This window comes from Eulemur rufifrons, chromosome 7, assembly GCF_041146395.1.
Source record: "Eulemur rufifrons isolate Redbay chromosome 7, OSU_ERuf_1, whole genome shotgun sequence".
NCBI classification, from domain to species: domain Eukaryota; kingdom Metazoa; phylum Chordata; class Mammalia; order Primates; family Lemuridae; genus Eulemur; species Eulemur rufifrons.
Genome location: NC_090989.1, coordinates 269,596,066 through 269,615,583, shown reverse-complemented (window position 1 = coordinate 269,615,583; position 19,518 = coordinate 269,596,066). Strand labels below are relative to the sequence as shown.

The following is a 19,518-nucleotide window of genomic DNA, read 5'->3' as shown; positions in this document are numbered from 1 at the left end:
GCCCCTGGCCTGGAAACGCCGCACGGGCAGCTCTATTTCTGTAGCTCTCGCCGCACACGGGGCAAGGGTGCAGCAGAGGCCAGCTTTTCTGCTTTATTCCTGGAAATCATCAATCTCTGCCCTTCGCCCTCCTCCCTTTTTCTACCACATTTTTTTTTCCTCCTGGATAATGAGGCCTCCAGAGACCGGTGGAGGTCTGAACCTCGTTATGGTTCTCTCGGTAGGCCGGCATCAATAAAGGCAGGCAGACCGGGGAGCTGGGTGGGGGCCGGGGCGGGCGGGCAGCGGGTGGGCCACGGCGGGCGGGGAGTGGGGAGCTAGCAGGCTTTCAGATCCCTGGATTTATTTCACAGTGAATTATAACTGAACTCTTTAGGGCTCACAGAGGGAAGGGTGGGAATTCACCCAGGGGTAGGGAAAAGGCCTCCTGTGGGAGGCCGGGCCGGGCCAAGAGGACCTGTGATGCTGGGGCGAGAGGGAGGCCGCCTGCGTCTGCTCGGCGCATGCGAGGACTCACCTGCTGCGGGGGGTGTGGGGGTCGGGGGTAAGGGAGGAAAGCCGGTGGCACAGAAGGAGCTGCCCATCAGGAGTCCTGGCTTGTGTGCCAGCCGTACTGCCTGTGTGACCCTGGACCAGTCCCCTCCCTCTGTGATTCCTCAGTTTCCCCATCTGTGCAACGAGGGGCTTGTACTTGGGGATCTCCCGCTGCCTTGAGATTCTACCATCTGGGCTCCGCGCATGCTCCCGCGGGTGTTCAGCGCCCCAGTACGCGGGGGCTGCGGGGGCCGCGGGGGCCTTGGGGGCCTTGGGGGCGAAGCCATGCGGGGATTCTGGTCTAGGAATGGGGACAGGCACATTGAGGCGGAGGAAACAGATGACAGAGCTGGAGCTTAGGGAGACAGGGCTGTCTTGTGGAAGTGGGGAGAGACAGAGGCACCGGGGGCAGAGAGAGAAAGAGAGAGAGAGAGAGAGAGGATGGTGATGGAGGGAGAAGAGTACCGGAGGGAAGGAGGGAGGCAGAACAAGGCGAAAGAGACACTAGGAGAGGGAGGGAAAAGGCAGTGAAGGTGGGGAGACAAAGAGACAGGAAAAGAGAGAGCAGAAGAGAAAGAGGGAGGTGGAAGGAGAGGAGAATGCTGGGGCGCACGCACGGAGGAGCGGAGCGGGTCTGGCCAGGTCCACGTGCCCGGAGTGCTGAGTAAGTCCTGGCAACCGAGCCCTCGGCTCATCTGAGAAACTGTACACCCAGTATCGGGTTCTGCCCAGCTATCCGGAGTGCGATCTGCAGCAGGCGGGCAGACCGCGGCTCCCTGGGCGGCAAGGCCTCTCAGCACCATGGGCAGGGGACTGGCAGACAGGCATGTGGCTGCAGCCTGTCCCCTTCTCTTGCTGTCTCCAGGGCGAGGAGCTGATGCCCAGAGCCATACATGAGCCCTGGGATCTGCGATGCCCTAAAGGACAAGAGCCCGGCTCATATCAGCTCTGGGGGGCCCTGCAGACGGGGTGACAGGGGGAACAGCCAACCTCAAAGTCAAACTGATATTGTCCAAGGTGGTAGCCTCCATAGTCACCTGGCCAGGGGCACAACAGCCTGGCACTGCAGGGGGCACACAGGGCATGGACTCAGGTTTGGGTTTGAGCCCTCGCTCTGGGCCCATCACGTCACTTCTGAGATCTCAGCGTCCACAACCAGAGAACGCAGACAAGGAGCCCTCCCCCATACAGCTGTCCTGAGGTCTAAATGCAGTCGGGGTTCTCAGCGCCCGGCACGTGATCAAAGTGGGTGCTCCACAAACAACAGGTGTTGCTGGTTTTGCATAGGACATATTAATTGCTTTCCCCAAAACAGGTAAAGCTTGGAGAAAGACACCAGAAAGCCAGGCTATGTGGAGGGGAAGGCCACGTGGAGGGCACCAGAGAAGCCGGACAGCACCATCCTTACCAACACAGACTTTCCTGTCGAGAAGTCTGACCTGGCTCCATGCTCCCCACCTGTTTTTCGTGCCTGTTTCCTCATCTATCAACTAGGGACATCTGTTTACAGGGACTCGGATTCCTAGGTTGTTATCCGCATTCAGTGGGACAAAAAACAAAGAGCCCTTCCCACAGGGCCTGACAGAGGGAAAGTATTAAATAATTAAGGACTGGAGAAGTGATTGTGAACAAACCCCCCTCCTGCCCCCAGAGCAGGTGCAATGGTTAAATGAGATAATACGCGTGAAGGGATAACTCAGGGCTGGGGCACAGTAAGTGCTCAACACTGTCATTTCCCTCCCCTTTAGCCGCAGGTAGAGGGCCCTGGCCACTCACCTCAACCCGCGTGGGGTTCAGCCAGTGGGGAATGTCACGCACGGTCACGTTCACGGGCAGGATGATGGACTCGCTGTTGTGGTCCAGGCACGAGGTGGCACACTCCGACCCTGAGGGGAAGCACAGTTTGAGATGGCAGCTCAGCTCCCAGGCTCCAGGGTCCCCAGTGGACACAGCTGTCCCAATCTCAGGGCAGTGGAAAAGAGTGAGCTCCCTAGGGCCATCTCTGGTCTCCCTGACTCCATTCCCTTATCTCCAATCCAGATGGGACCCACTGCCACCCTCGAGCCTGAGCCTAGTCGGGTCACGCTACTCTTCTGCTCGAAAACCTGTCCAAGGCTCCCCACATCCAGAACAAAGTGCCACCTTCTTTGCTGGGCCTTCAATGCCTGCTGTGGTCTGGTCAATCTCCTCTCCACTAAGCACTTTCACGCTTTGGTTGATGTGACCCGACTGAACTGCGCTTGGTTTTCCATCTGAGCCTCACACTTCCCAGCCTCTGGGCTTCTGCTCTTATGCACCCTGTCTCCTGAAACATCCCCCTGACCTGCCTTCCCACGAACAAGCTCTATCAGTCCCTTGGGGCCTATATCAACTCCTCCAAGAAGTCTGCCCTGATTTCTGCAGTGGAGTGAGAGCACTCAGTGTTTTGCACACCTGCTGCACGTGGTCTCTAGCTCTGCTGGGCACTGAGGAGCCTCACTCCACTGTTGGTGTCACCCCTGTGCCTCCTTCCCACAGTTAAGAATGTTGCCCTCCCTAGGAGGGCAGGTATGTAGTCGGTTCATCTCTGAGTCTAACCCGGTGCCTGACACCCCGGGAGAGCTCAGTGAGCATTGGCCGAGTGAACAATGAGCCCATAAATGCAACGCCAGCTTCTGAGTCCTCACACGTCTCTTTCCCCAGGGTTTCACCCCAGCCCCCCCTGTGCCTTCAAGATCCTTCCCATTCCCCTTCACCTAGCGCATCACTAGTGATCCTACAGGCATCCATGCGAGTGCCGCTTGCTCGGAGACCGCCAGGGTTCCCTGACAGGCCAGTCCCTTCCTAGGCGCCTCTCCCAGCATTTGTCACGTGACCGTTTTCCATTCGTGTGGTGACTGTTGTGTCAGTAGCTCTCTTCCCTGCTGGACAGTGGAGCCGGCAGTGTCCACGCTCCCTGCTCTGTGCCCAGAGCCCAGCACTGTGCACGCAGCGGGTGGGCACTCAACAAGTTCTTGTGAAAGGAGTGTGAGAGACAGTGAGTGAATGAGTTCATCGATGGATGGGGAAGTGAATGGATGGATGGATGGATGGATGGGATGGCGCAACAAGTGAATGATGCATAGGCGTTTAGGTATCTTAAGGAGGAGGAAGTGAGTGCATAGATGGATAAGTGAATGAGCGAATGGTGGATTTAACGGATAGGGGAATTTTTAAAAAGTCAGGTCATGCGTCAATGAAAGGGTGGGTAACTCACGGTGACAGGGCTGGTCCTCCCTCCAGGACTTCTGGCGGAGGACAGTTGACTTTCTGCGTGTGGGTTGGCCAGGACACTACAGTTTGGCTCATTTGTTCCCCACTCTGACCTCACACATTCTGAGATCTCCTGAAAAACCAGGCCTATCTCCAGCTGTCCCCAGCACTCCCAAGAAGGCCTCATTTGTGTGGGCCAAGATAACCTGTCAGAATCCGACCAGGCCCTAAGGAGGTCATTTCTGTCTTAGTGCCAAAACCACCCTCCGAACACTAAATGGTTCCCTAGGAGCAAGTCAAATCTTTCCTTTAAATATCCTAGTCTATTAGTCATTTTAAAAGCCCCTTTCCGAATGTATACATGATGTGCATATATACGCACATACACATGTGCGTATACGTATATAAATAAATATGCAATATACATAAGGCGTATACACATACAATGCATCCAGTGCCCTTCCTGTTGCCACCTTAACACCCTCGTTAGTCTAAGAGACCCACAAGGTCTGAAGAGGGGGCAAGGATGAAGTGGCAGGTGCAGGCCACTGCGTAGAACCTCTGCACTTCAGACATGGGGACCCTGAGCCTGAAGGGGGCAGATTCCTGGCCCTGCCAAGTGGTTTTCCTGTGTCCTCTCATTTCCCTGCAAGTCTGTTCCTATAAGTCAGGTGTCATCAAGCCCATGTCACAGGCGGGAGGGTCAAGGACACAGAGCTTGAGGTATAGAACAGGCGACGAGAGGGCCATGGCTGAAGACCCACATCTCCCGACTTCCAGGCCCCACCTCAATGCAGGACAAGCCCCACAGAGAGGGGAGAGGGAGACGGTGGTTGGAGGGGCAGAGATGGGTGAGGGGCGCGGGAGAGAAAAGAAATGGGGAAAATGCAAAAAGACAGAAAGGATGGGTGATGAGAATAAGACACAAAAATCCCTAAGCAGTCAGAGAAACTGCTTGCTGGTGCGTGTTTTGTCATGAGACCAGTTCTGAAGGAGTTTTTAGGGAGCAAAGATGAGACAAGGCTGTGATGATAAAAATTATTTTGAAAAAAAGAAGATGCAGTCTCTGAGACATAGACAAAAGCTGTCCCTATGCAAAGGGAGGGGGAAAAATGGGGAAAATTGTGGTCCAAAGAGGAGGCACTTGCTGTCCTGGGCTGCGGCCCTGTCTTCATCCCTCTTTCTCTGCGTCTCCCTCTTCTCAGCTCCCCTGCCCCACGCCTGGGCTCCGGGGCTGCAGGACCAGGCTGCTGTGTTGTGATATATGAGCCGAAATTGGCATCATTACACAGCGGTGATCTCACCAGGCCCCGCCTCTCCCTCCCCGGAGGCGGAGGCGCGGGGAGGGTGGCAGCGGTGGCGGCAGCAGTGACAGCAACTTTCTGGGGCTGCCTGGGGGAGGCACCCAAGGGGAGCCGGGCTGGGTGACTCCAGAATGTGCCCCCAGCCCCCAAGCCCGGCATGCACCTCCCCCCTGCTTAGGAGGCCTCTGACGCACCCTCCCCGTGGGGTGGGGGGCTCGGCCTGGGAGGTGGACGTGAGGGGCGCTGGGAGGTGCGGAGTGGGGGAGGGAAAGCTGTTTTCCCGCCTTCCTTCCCTCTGCCCCCTCAGGCTCCCCATGCTGCTTTTTCTCCCTCTGCCCCACCCGCCCACGTGCCCCCGCCCACCACCTGGCCTGGATCACCACATTCGAAAGACGGGCATCTGGGAACAAGGCATCCGGCCACGGAAACGTGGGGTACCGGGGAGGGGAGGACGAGCCAGGTTCCAATAGCGTGCAGATTTCTTTCCCACCCTGCTTAGACCATGAAAAAGCCCAGTGGGTAAAGAAGCCCCCCCATCCCGCCTCTTCTCCTCTCTCCACCACCCTGAGGGAGAACGGAGAGCCGGGCGTTGTGCTATTTGCGTGTGGTTGTGACATATGCATGCAACACACGCACAATGTGGCCGTATGATGTAGCTGTGCAAATGTGTGTGTGAGATCTGTGTGCATTCTGTGCATCTTTCTGTGAGTCTGCGTTTCAGGGCATGAGATACGTTCATTTCCATAAAGAATATGTACTTGTATATTGTGCGTGCGTGCTGTGTGCAGGTTTATGTGCTACCTGTGTGTGTGTGATGTACTCGTGTGGTGTTTGGCTGATGTGTAGGTGCCAGGCATGAGCTTACTGTATAATGTATGTGTGTGTTTGGGGCTACGTCTGGTTATGAAGCATTTCTGCTTATGCTGTCTGTTTACTTATGCATGTGTAAATATATCTGAATGTGTCAGTGGGTGTAGACATACAGGGAATCTGTTTCTATAGTTTTTTTATAAAGGCCACTTAATCATCCTTTTTCTTACAAGGCCACACAGTGCCAGTTAAGAGTCTGACTGAATATTCACCTATACATGCTGGTTGAGCTGGAGGTAGGAACCCGTCACAGACACACGTGTCCAGAGTCACCCACACTCATCAGGAAGGATGGAAAGAAGTTTGGACCTTGGTTGGAGAAGCCAGTGCTGCTTACTATGGCCACACCTGTTGCCCCAACCTTCTAGAATGCCTATATTGTCAGGCCCCACGAGACCCCATCTCTCTGCAGCTCTCCTGGTCAGGGTGCCCTGGGGTGGTGGCTGTGTAAGGTCTGAATCGTCACTGAGACAACCGTGTGCTTTGGTGTTTTCTGAGCCACGCAGGAGCCAGCGCCCTGGACTAAATACAAGGGTGCTGATTCCCACTCTGAGTCAAGATGAAGAGCTTCTGCTATCGGAGGTTATGTGTTTTCATCTTCAAAAGAATGTGGTCAGTCCCCGTGAATCTTCCTTTTTCAACTACAGGCCTCACTTCTAGACGTGCAGTGATAACTCCTGGTTTGCTGGGTGAAAAACGTGTTGGTTCGGTGCACACTCAGATAACCTTGTCCTCCAGACACCCCTGGCAATTGCCCCATAAATCACATTGGCCATGAGAAAGGACATTCAATTCCCTGGGCTTTTCATCATGGTCAATTAGGGAATCAGCCCAAGAGGTCAGCCTCACTGCCCTTAAATGAGGTCAGACTCCATGCACTCTGAGTTCTCCAGAATGCTGTGGGGCTTGTGATTAATGCATCCGTCCAGACGCCTGGTTTCAACCAGGCACATCGCTGGCATCAAACTCCAGCTTGTCTCTTCTCTCTGCGTGTGTTTCTCAAGCTGGCCTATCAGTACCATAATGAGGATTCTGAGAATGCTATTGATCCTCCTTTGGGGGCAGCTGAAACACCATGGAAAGAAGCCAGGCTGCGGAGTAGCACGGCTCTCAGGACTGGGGGGCATGTTTCATCACTCCGTCAAGTTTTAATTTCCTCACCTGTTAAGGGTTACTGTGAGGGTAAGACACGATGCCTTTCAAGTGCTTCATACAGGGCCTGGCCCATACTGAGTACCTATGGATGCTTAGTACGATGCAAATTTTAAGATCCACTAATAGAAGCAACCACACTGGAAGCTCTTGCTCCCCTAAATGTGACATGTGCTTTCATATCTCCTGCTTTTTGGTCACACGGTTCCTTCTGTCTGGAACACCATTTCTTGCCCAATAATGCCATTTGGATCCTTGTGTAAGCATCCCTTCCTCTGAGAGCCTTCTGTGTCCGCGCAGGCACCTGACAGCTTTTCTGCTCTCTGGTGTAACTGTGCACACTCACCCCTCCAGGCTTCCCCACATGCCTGTCCTTGATGCTCTTTCTGGTCTTGAGGTCCTAGCCCTGAGTCCCTGGAAGGCCGTGCCCCCTTCCACCTTCCACGGCTCCCCTCTCGGGCCCAGCGTACCTATGGCATAGCCGTCAGGGCACTGCAGTTTGAGGTTGCTGTTGAGCTGGTTCGGGGCCGAGCACTGGCCTTGCATCTCCTGGCACAGGTGGAAGGTGCCGCTCCAGGTGCCATCTTTCCGGCAGTGGATGACGTTGCTCCCACGACCCTGGACACCACAGAAACAGAGTCAGGACCAAGAGAGACTCCAGCTCCCAACAGGGTAAGCCTCTCCGAATAGAAGAGGAAACAATTTCTCATCTCCCCAGAGTGCTGAAGTGTTCCAAAACAATTTCTTAATGATGGTTGAAACTCAATCACTCCGAAAGAGAGGTGTTGCTGGTATCTGTTTTACAGATGGGGAAACTGAGGACCCAGAGCAGGAAGACACTTGCTCAGGGCTTTCCAAAGAGCCTAACTCACAGGTCCTAGTTTAGTAGTCTTTCAGAAATTTCAATCAGAGCAATTACAGTTTTGATTTATGTGTTTTCTTTAACGGAGAAGGTAGGGGCCCATGAGTTCCCTCATTGACACAGCAGGGACGAGCATGGGTTCATGAGAAGACAGGTATATGCCAGAGCTTGCTTCCTCTTAAATTGTGAGAAAGTGTCCTACATCATGTAGCCTGGGCCCAGCTGAGAAGCTTTTTCCTTAAGAAATTTCCTTTCTTCCCTCCCTTTCCATTCCATTCCACTCCATGTCATTAACAATGGCACCAAGACAGTGGTGTGGGGGTACTTCCATCTGTGCTCCCCTTGCAATTCTTTAAAATGGGTAATCTATAGTTTCTCAGTCTTCTGTAAAGCATTAGGCAAACGAAGCTTGAAGACATTGTCTTTCTTCCAAGCCCCCTTGCAACCTCCCAAATTCCAATGAGTGGCCTTCTACGTAAGTATTTCAGAACTGACACTGAATTCAAGGATTATTTCTCAGTGCTCACTCTGTGCCAGGCTCTGTGGGGTACAAAAGTAAAGAGAGCCAGTACCTGCCCTGCTGAGCTGGTGGGAAAGGCAGTCATGGTGTGAGTGGCCAGCTACGTCTATGACCTGTGACTGTGCCTAGAGACACAAGGAAGGTGCCACCCCAGTGCTGAGCATACAGCGAAGAGTAACTGGTTGTGAGGGGGCAACCAGGGAAGACCTCTTAGAGGAGGTGATATATGGAAAAAGGTTTCCAAGGATGTTTAGAATCTCAGGCAGAAAAGGAACAGAAGGACATTCCTGGAAGGTGGAGGGGCCTGTGCAAATGCAAGAAAGTATGACAAGTACCGAACAGCCTGGTGTGGATCTGGTTCTATGACTCAAGGGAGGAACAGAGGAAGATGAGCTGGCAGAACAGATAAGGGGTGGGCCTTAACTGCCAGTTTGAAGAGTATGGACTCAACCCAAAAGAAATGGAGACCCCTAGATGCTTTCTGTGCAGGGGACCCATCTTCTGAAAGACCTGAGAACGAGCTGTATATTCCCTCCTCCTTTGAGGCTTATAAAATGAGAAACTTGACGTGAGGCCAGAGGAGCTGACTGTGCCTCACCAGTGCAAAAATCTATGCCATGGCTCCTGGTGACTTTCAGCTTCCGTTCACACCCTTGCACCCCCAGCCTTAACTCTGCCCAATTCTCAGGTCACTGCTTTCCACAGCACCACCAACCTTGAACCTTGGCTTTGATTGCCTGTACTCTTGAAGGCAACAGATGTTGTGCTTTTGTGCTTGCTGCTCCTTCTGTCTGCCATGTTTTCTACACCTGCCCCCGACCCAGTCCACCTGGCAGACATCTTGTCTGGCATGACCCGTCCTGTCCTAATGCCACTCTGATTCTGCATGGGGCGCTACCTTACTGTCTTTGACACTGCATTGCCTCTTTGTTTACCACTGTTCCCCAGCTTGGTGGTGGGCTCCTCGAGGCCTGGGTGGGTACCTTATCCATCCTTGTGTCCTCAGCACCTTTTACAATGCCTAACAGGTACTGGCTGTTCAGTGCATTCATTCATCACTCAATAGATATTTTTGTTCATTCAAGAATTGTTTGTTTGACAAAAGATGGGATGAATCGGCAGAGAGCAATGGAATGAATGTTATTAGGAAACAAGAAAATAAATGAATGCATGGATGAGGAACTAAATGCACAAGCAAGTCAATAAAGGAATGAATGAATGAGGGAAGAAATGATGAGTGCATGCATGAGGAAATGAATAATTTCTTTAAAAAGGCTAATGCAGGCTGACGCTCCCCTGTCTGAGAAAACAGCTGCAAAGAGACAGGATTCAGAAGAGAAAGGAAGCCCCTCTCCAGGCCTCTCCTGGGCCAGCAGGAGGAGGGTGTGATTGCAGTGGGAACCTCTCCGGCCTTGGAAGAAGGGTGGTCCATGCGGAGGACACAGCTGCAAGGCGACTTGCAGAGTCTACTCCCAGAGGTTCTGTGTGGGCTCATGGCAAATTTATGCAGCTTCATGTGGCTCCAGAGAACCCAGACTCTCCTTCTCAGGGCCCCAGGATCTAGGCCCCATGATTCTACTGGGCCCTCGGGGGAGTGGGAAATTGACCCCAATTTCCTGGAGCCTTGGCCTGGGCCTACGATGCATTTGGCCTCCAGCCCCTGAAGGGCTGCAGATCTCAGCACTGCGTGGGCCAGAGCTGGCTGGAGAGGCTGGTTTGCGGCAGAGAATGTATTCGCACTAGTCTGAATCTGCTCAGGGAGTTTCAGACTGGGGAGGTCCCCGCCATGGACAAAAGGTGGGAGCCTACAGCATTGGTCTTGCTGCCTCTGGTTTGTCTGCCTCCTTCCTGGTTCATCTAGCACTTTCTCCTACTAAATCTGCTTGAAAAAATGTGACACTCCTCTTCCAAGACACCTTAGCCTTCAGAATGAGGCACACTGTTAGTCTGGCACTCCAGGCTTCCACAGTGAAATCCAGACGACATTTCTTGCCCTGTGTCTTGCTGTGCACATGTCTTTCCTTCTAGTCAGTGAGTCACCCGGTCTGTCCTGCAACCTTCTCTTGCTGCCCCACCTCCACACCTTGGCCCTTGCTGTGCCCGCTGCACAGCAGACTTCCTGGAACCTCTCTGGACCTTCAAATCCTTCTTTCGGAGTAGATCTCGGTGCACTCAGCACCTGCCCACCACCTGGTGCAGACCTCCAAAGTAGATCCTTGCTCACTTCTCTAGTTTGACCAGAGAAGATCTGACGTTGACAAAGATCTAATCTGGGAAGACCAGAGACTACTTTTTCCAGGGGTTGTCAGGGAACCGATGGGGTATGTTCGGCTCCAAATGCACAATTCTGCATGCCGCAGTGAAATCTCTCACAAGAGGGCTGGCCATCCCATAGCGAAACAGTTTGCCTCTCTGTGCCAATGCACCTATCTCTAAAAAAGCATGCTGCACTCTCTCTTAACCTCCTCCCGTTTTAGCTACACAGATCCACAAAGAGCTGAAGACATACAATAATATTATCGAACACCTATTACGTGCCCAGTGTTTTAAAAATCCTTTTAACAATGTAGTAGACTAGAAATTGCGTCCTTTTCACAGATTTGGAAACTGAGTCTCAGGTAGGAAGTGAAAAAGTGAGTCTTTGAGTGATGCTAGTGCAATGATGAAAAGCACGGACTTAAGCCAACCTGCCTAGGTGCAAATGCCAGCTCTGCAACGTCCTAGCTGTGTGGGCTTGGGGACGTTCTGTAACTCTCTATGCTTCAGTATCCTTTACTGCTAACTGGGCATGAAGTTCACTACCTGAAAGAGTTGCCATGAGTGTCATGTGAGTCAGTTTATGTGAAGCATTTAAAGCCGAACACGTGCACACGCTGGGCCCTCCACGTGTTAGCTAAGACTCTTAACTGCTCGCACATACTGTCTCGCAGAGAACTTCAAAGTCAACCCAACCAGCAGTGCACTGTAGAAATGACAGCAGCCAGGAAGGGGAGGCAACATGCCTGAGTCACAGCGGTTGCCAATGCCAGAGCCACTTCTCTTAACTGTAAGCCTCTATTACGATGGAGGGGAAGGAAGAGAGGAGGAAGGAGGGGAGAAGTAGCATTAGGCTTCTTCTCCTTAGTAGAAGTGAAAATAGAATAACGGCAGCGAGAAGCGCAGTGGATCAGAGCAAAACAGAACCAGGCAGTGAGTGTAAGAGATAGATGCCAGCTCGGGAGGCTGCTTAACCTAAAAACTGGAGTCTCTGTTCCACACCGTATAACAGTTTACCCCACTGAACTTCAGCTTCCTCATCTGCAAAATGGGACAGTAATGTCAGGTGCCATGGGCTTAAAGCACTGTGTAAAATACTCAGCCCAGTGCCTGCCATATGAATTAATTGCAGCCATTGTTAATCATTCGCTTCTGTTCCCAGCCAATGCCCTCCCATGCATTTCTCTTCCATATAGGGATGGCGTGAGGATGGGTAGAAAATGTGGTTTGTGTAGTGATTTGGTTTAATACTTGGCTCTGCCAGTAACCTGTATGACCCAGGGTATGTCCCTTCTCCTTTCTGGGCTTCAGTGGTCTCATCCGTAAAATAAGTGGGTTGCAGTGGGGGGGGTCTCCGAGGTCTGCTGGACTCTAACATCACATGGGTCTGCTACTTTTCTGACTTACTCTAGGGAGCCCTGGGTGCTTGGGTAAACATTTAACTCTGAAACCAGAAGCTGCCCCTGCTTGCTGGGGCACCGTTCTTCTGTGAGCTACCCTTTGTCCAAGGCAGAGCCCATAAAGGCAGGGGCCAGCTCCAAGCCACTGTGGCAGAAAGGCTTTTACAGCCGCCCTCTGTGATCCGTGCAATGCACTGGGTGTGCTGTGGATTCCGTTCCCACCCGTCCTTTCTTGCTCCTGCTGAGTTGCTGAGACCCACCATCAAGTGCATCGATCTGACCACAAATGTGCTCCCTTGCTGCATGCGTGTCCCACAGACCCCAGGCTGGCCTCTCCCCTAACCCCCCCCCCCGCAAACCTCCCACAGTGCTTCTCACGAGGAACTGGGCCTGAGTTATCACCTCAACCAGCCCCGGAGCATCTGAGCTGGATTAAATCCCGAGACAATTAGCACTTCTCCCCGGCCACCTGCCCTTTGCCATGAGCCTGCCCTGGAAATGTCTGGGAGCAGCGGAAAGAGCAGAGCCGGGGATCGGGCTGAACACCGCCTGCTAACGTGTAGCCATCTGCAAGAAGTTAGCCTCTGCAGGTCCTCCCTCCGCATCTGTAAAATGGGGATATTCTTTCTTTTTTCAAGTATTTGTTGTGAGTTGTTCAAATGAGAGAAAGTCTGCAACACCAGCTTGGCACCCATCAGACACTCAAAACAAGGCTGTTATTAATAAAGCATTAAGGTTCTCTGCCTTGGTCTAGAGGGACAAGAACACTATAGATGCTAGAGCTGAACTATCTGATATGGTAGCCACCATACAAGTGTGGCTATTTATGTTTAAATTTGAATTATTTATAATTAAATAAAATTTAATGTTTAGTTGGTCAGTCATCGTACTATGTTTCCATGGCCACACATGGTTAGTGACCACCATGTCACACAGCACAGATATGGAACATTTTCATCATAGCAGAAAGTTCTACAGGGCTGTACTGGTCTAGAGGAGCCAGAGGACTATTTATTTGACAGGTTTATTTGAGCCAGAGACCAGGTTTCACTACAGCTCATACTAGTTTCCTTACTCCACACCCTGGAGTAATTAATGGCTGCCCCCTTCTCTGAGTTTTTGGAGCTAGCCAGCAGAGGGCTAGGTTGCAATATCTTGTCTTTATTTCAAGGTCTTCTAGGAGTCCACATGGAGCATAAGGCATTCTCTACACTAGAATGACCTTAAGGCAGGCTAGTTCATGTGTGTCTTCCCCAGGGCTGCCACATATGGCCGCATGGGTTGTGCACTGCACAACTCCAGGGGGTACCCTACTTTCATTACCTCATTTAATCCTCACAAACAAACTTTCAGGTAGGTAGCATTCTTCCTCCCATTTTACACACAAGGAAACAGAAGCTTAAAGAGTTAAGTAGGTTGTCCCAGTGCTCCAGCTAGTAAGCCAGTGAAGCTGGGACTTGAACTCAGACTCCAGATCCAGCATCCTACTGGCTCCGGCCAAATTTATTTCCTGAATCTGCCTCGAATCTGTTTTCTCCTGTCCATCCTCAGGACTCCTGTCTTCAGCCATCTCCCCTCTGGCTCCTCCCTAAGCAATGAGGAAAGGGGAAAATTTTTTTTTTGCTGTTAGTGGCAATGGGAGGGAGTGTGTGAGTCTCTCCTACAACAGTCCCTGTCCTTTCCTGTCCGGGTCTGGAACTTGTTTGGAAAGAAAGAATCTCTGCTCCATACAAGCTGTTGGATTCAAGATGCTCCGGGCCGTACGTGCTGTGTTTACAGGCAGTGAGAGGGGATCTGAGGTGAATACTAGATTTGGCTCGCAGGCTCCTGGTCTGAGGGCAGAGGAAATTCATTTTCAGTACAAACTAGAAACGTCAATTGTATTAGGAGCCCATTTGGCACGCGCTGCCTCATTCTTTGAGCAGACAGGCAATACCCTGCTCCTTTGCGTCTAGCCTCTCTGCCGGTTGCCAAACAGAGCTGCTTGAGTCGTCTGATAAATTTACATTTTCCTCTCCTTTAAATACAAACTGGCCATGAAAGCTACTTGGCAGGCCCCAGGCAGACTGGGTTCCAGTTTGATAACATGACCACGGCCAGAATATTATTTGGCTCCGCCGTTTGGGTAACTGTTAGCAACAGTTTTATGTAAGAGAGCGAGAGGGAAGTCGATCGGCCTGTGAGAGGCCATGGTAATCTCCGGCCTTTGCTGGTTCCAGCCCCGGCTGCTGCTTCCCTGGCAATCAAGGATGGGAATGAGTCCCATGGACGTGCACGGCCACCCCTGAGTGTGCACGGCCAAGGATTTTCAGATGGTGGCTGTGGGACTCAGCCTGGCCACAGTTTCAGGGAGAGGGGGCCTGGATTCGAATTCTGACTCAGCTGGTGCCAGCAGTGTCACCTGGGGGGGGGGTGGGGAGGAAGGTGAGTAACCTCTTTGGGTTGAGATTGGCTTGGATGTTCATTGCAGCCCTTCCTGGTGGCCTTAGTTCAGCTGTCATTTCCTGAGTACCTACTGGGTGTCTGGCACTGTCCGAAGTGCTGAAGGCACAGGGACCATGGAAGACGCAGTGAGGGGTTTCACAGCCAGCGTGGGACCGTGAGGAGAAAGCGAACAGTTACAATGCAGTGTGCTCAGGACACTGAGAAACGGACGGGGTGACAGGGCTGCCTTGCAAAGGATGACGAGGAGTCAGGCAGCTGGGAAAGGTGAGAGGAGGACTGTTTCAGGCAGGGGGCGCAGAGGTGAGAGGGGAGATCAGTCCTACTGGTGATGGGGCAGCGGTCTTGAAGGCCACCCTAAGGAGTTGGGATTTTTTCCTAAGAGATATGGTGGGGGAATCTCTGATTCAGGAAGGGCTTTAAGCAAAGGGATTGTCACGATCACTTAAATCACTCTGGCTGCAAAGAGAACATGCAGCAGCGGCAAGTCACACATGCACGGAAACGATGAAGAAGCCGTGTTGGCCCACGAAAGAAACCAGGGTGGCCTGAGTTAGGGTGGCAGCCTTGAGGACAAAAGAGGACAGCGTTAGGAGACATTCTGGAGAGAGACTAGGTAGGACGTGGTAACTGCTTGGGTGTGGGGAGAGGGAGAGAAAGGAGGTGAGGTTGGAGATCTGGCAGTGTCTAGGATTTGGAGGCGCATACTAAATAATGAAGACCAACAAAGACTTGCTGAGGCCCAGCTGACGGAACTCTGGCCTCACCTGGTTCACAAACCTTGCACACCTGAGAAACACAGGGCTCGGGTTATGAACTCCAAATGTTTGCTTTCATTACGATGGAGCGCCTTGTGGACTTAAGGTTTTGTTGGAGCCGGCTGGCCTCTCATTCCCCGTTCCTATTCTCGATTCCCGACCTCTCCTTTTGGGTGGCAAGGGGCAGGGGTGGGAATTAAGGAAAACTCATTGACAGAACTCCTTCCGCAGAGGCAGAAGTGCTGGGCTTTCTCTCAGTTACACGTGGATTGAGATAAAATTCACACCCTGCCAGCTCCTTCTGACCTCTCTTTCTTCTACAGAGTCCTCAAAACTCTCCTTCTAATCTAAATATGGTCCCCTTTCTCTTCATGCTTCAGGAGCCAATTGATGTCTAAAAATAGTGGTAGTCTTGTGATTTTAAATACTTCAAGGACCAACATGGGCGGTGATGGGGGCAGAGAACTGGCAAAAGAGACTTAGTCACTCTTATCAGAGTAACTTAACTTTGATTGACTTCATACATTGGGATTTCACGTATGATTTCTTTTGTAAGGGTTCCAGTGCTTAAAAAAAAAAATCAATGCTAAGAATCTACAAATAAATAAAATACGGTGTTGTCGGGAGGGAAATGAAGCTCAGAGAGATTATAAAAGAAGACAATTAAAGCCCAATTTCTTAACGTCTGCATTGGTGATATTGCCTTTGTACATTTGGGGCCCAGGTACACAGTCTCCTGGGGAAAGTGGTTCTTAAGGAATAGGCTGGTCTTTGGTCAACAGAGAAGAAAAAGGCCGGAGTATTGGTCTCAGGGTCCAGGAAGCTTACCTGGGCATCGCTGTTCTCGCACTTGATCCCACACTCGCTGTTGAACTGGAAGCCGTTCGTGCACTGGTAGAGCCCGTGGAATTTGGGTGGAGGAGGGTCACAGGTCACAGGAACACAGGCTCCCTCCTGCCAGCTGCCGTCTTGGGTACACTGGGTCTTGAAGGCCCGTCTTCAAGGAAGAGATGGAAGAGGAGACATCTCAAGGACCAAGTGGCCAGACCCAGGCCCTCCCCAAACGCCACCAGCTGCCCAAACGTTTCCGTTTCCCGTTCTCGATTCCCCAATTGTTCTCTTGGGAGGGGGGTGGCCTAGGTAGGGATTAAGGAAAAGTCATCCCCAGAACTTCTTCAGCAGGAGCAGGCAGAAATGTCAGACTTTCCGTCAGCTACATGTGGATGAGATAAAATTCATGCCCCTCCAGCCCCTGGTCTCTCCCTTCCTGCAGAGAATTCCGATGGAGGCCGGCACCATGAGGCTATTAATACCAGCCATGGATGCAACCGCTGCTATGCGCCAGGCACTTTGCAAGCCCTTTACAGGTGCATTCTCATTTATTCTTCACAGCAACCCCCTGTGGCAGCTGTTATCATCACTTCCATTATTGAAACATGGAAGACCAGAGAAGTGAAGTCACTTGCCTGAGATCACACAGCTGGTAGCAGCCAAGATGAAACTTAAACCTAGTTCTGTTTGACCCAGACCTGATGGTATTAACAGCGTCCTTCTAGCTTCTCACCGAACAGAATGGGATGCATGGCTGGCATTGCCGCCAGCGGAGACGCGGGTGCTTCCTTGCAATCAGCCAGCCAGACCCGACTCGACTCTTTTCCTGCCCAGACCCCGTGAGTTTGCATTTCCGACCCCACTTACTTCTTCGACTTTCGCGAGGATCCAGGCACATGGTATCCAGGTTTGCACTTGTACTTGCAGAAGGAGCCCACCTTGTGCTTGTTCTCCCGGCACCGGGCAGTCTGGAGGTCCGCGTTAGGCACCGGGGGCGGAGCGAGGCACATGAGCTCACACAGGGCCTCCGGGAAGGACCACAGCCCGTCCTCCATGCAGGCCAGGAGGCTGTTGTTGCCTGGAGGAGTTGGGCAGGCAGGGTTAGCAGAGGGAGGAGTCTCTGACAGCTGAGCGGATGCACAGGCTGCCTGGATTTCAGGGGACTTGAAGAATCAGGGGACCCCTCATGTGGAATTGCAACCCCTTTCCACTTCCAACCGAGGGGCCTGGGGAGATTAAGAGAGCTGCCGCAAAGACGAGGAGACCTAAACTGGAAGAGTGAATTACCCCTGCATCTGCAGTGAATTAAAATCCAAGGCTTCTGACTTCTGATTCTGCACCTCTTAGGGTGCACAGAAAAGACACCTCCACGATCCTTGAATCCATCCTCCTTGCTTTCCAGGTGGGCACCTGAGCCCAGAAGTGAAGGTACTTGCCTTCCTTTAATAACAGTTGACAGCATAAGCTCCTATCAGAACCTGCTGCAGGCTCCAACATCAGTGTGCTGTGTGACCTCCAGCTGCCACTCCCCCTGTCCTGCCTCCCCTACCCGCACACACACCATGCCTGGAAGTGACAGCATCGTGTTATCAGGAGGTCTGATTTTCTGTGCAGGCCCCGGTGCTCAGCGAAGCTTTGCCAAGGCAGCTGAGAGAGCAGCACTTCCCCTGCAGCCTGTGCCAGCTCCGACAGAAGTGCTGATTGCCATCGGGAAGCTGGCCTGATGGGGAGCGTTGCAAATAAAAGTGAAACACGGGAGTTGGGCTTTTCACTGCCAGCTCATATATTATCGAGGCACAGCCTGCCCAAAACCTCCCCAAGACAGTTAGAAGAGGACAAGAAACTTGTGATTCTCCACCAAACTCTCCTCTTCCCAGTGATTACTGAACGGTGTTGACAACCAGTGCTGGAAGTACGTGGGAGGCTCAGGGATTTGAAGGTTGGAGACATGAAGTGACGGGAAGGAACTGACATTTACTGAGCAGTTACTACGTACTAAGAGCTTCTGATAGGCAACCTCATTTATTGTCACAACAAACAGTGCACTTAGTATGACAGTGCTCATTTGGGAACGAAGACTCAGAGAATGAGGTGACTTGATCACATTCTTGTGGTTTGCAAAAGGCAACACTGAGGCTCAAAACCAATTTTGTGTAACTACAGAGATGGTTGTTTTCAATGGGAAGTTGGCTATATACACTCAGCAGAGCCCTTAGCATCCACTCTGGGAGAGTCAGACCTCAAATTTCCTGTCTGCACAAAGGAAACAATTGCTCCTTCTTTTCAAGATGCTGAGAAGATGAATCGAAACAACATTTATGAAAAGTGCCCATAAAATGCTGTCAGTGTCCTTGTTTGCTTCTTAACTTCTTCCCTTCCTCCCTCCCTGTCCCACTTCCCCTTTTCTTCCTTCTTTCCTTCCTCACTTCCTCCCTCTCTCCTCCACCTTAACCTTTTACCCTCATTAGCAGGTCAGAAAAGACCACGTGAGCTGCATCAAAGCCTTCATTCACTCCACAAGCATCTCTTTAGTGTTTACGACGTGCCAGAGACTTTTATATGTTGAGGGCAAAGCAGTGACCAAAACAAAATAACACTAACCAAAAATAATTTACTAATTTACTAAGAAGTGAATTATTTAGTGTGCTAGAAGGTGGCAAGTACTATGAAGAAAAATAAAGCAGGAAAAGGAAGAAAGGGGAGAGAGTACTTTGCAACTTTATGGAGGCTCCTCCCATCCCTATTCATCTTTTTCTTTTTCCCTCCGTCAGTGTGACTCGTCTGGTCAGCACAAGGCAATTTGATGTTTGTAAACCCCACAGCGGATCCCACATGATAAACTGTGACACTGACAACTGTAGACATTTCACATCGAGAAAGAGAGTAAAGTGCAAAGAAGGACTCATTTGGCTTCCACAGAAGCAAAGAGGCTTCCAGAACACCAGGGACTACAAATTCCTTTTCGCATTGCCCTTGTCACTGGGGCATGATTGCTCTGGGGTGCCCAGGCACAGCATAAGCTTAGTAGGAAGGGGAGCTGTAAAAGGTGCAGGGAGCATGCTTCTCCAAGCTGCCCAAGAGGGATAAAATATCTGTGGAAAAAATCCTGGGACTCGTAAGAAGTACATCATATCAGCTATGCAAATTGTGAATTGTGAAGGGAAAGTCATGGTTTTCCTACGGAAAGATACCATAAAAATGGCAAATGTTAACCAAAAGAGAAAATGTAAACCAGAAATGTACACTCTGGGAGAGAGTAAACAGGAGTTAGCAGTGTACCACAGTTAAATAAAGCAGGAACTGTGATTCAGGACCATGGATATGCCCCCACCCCAGTGACAAACGCCAGGAGGTCCGG

At 51.6% G+C, this 19,518-nt stretch overlaps 1 protein-coding gene across 1 annotated transcript in view; it reads right to left on the bottom strand.

Annotated features, from left to right (window-relative positions):
• Window positions 1–19,518, bottom strand: part of PAPPA (pappalysin 1) — a 237,473-nt gene that overhangs the window by 22,919 nt on the left and 195,036 nt on the right. The window contains exons 16-19 of the mRNA XM_069474586.1: window positions 17,028–17,238; window positions 16,158–16,326; window positions 7,562–7,709; window positions 2,311–2,420 (exon numbers count right to left, since the gene is read on the bottom strand). Of these exons, the coding sequence (XP_069330687.1) occupies window positions 2,311–2,420; window positions 7,562–7,709; window positions 16,158–16,326; window positions 17,028–17,238 (638 nt within the window). The remainder of the gene's footprint in view (window positions 1–2,310; window positions 2,421–7,561; window positions 7,710–16,157; window positions 16,327–17,027; window positions 17,239–19,518) is intronic.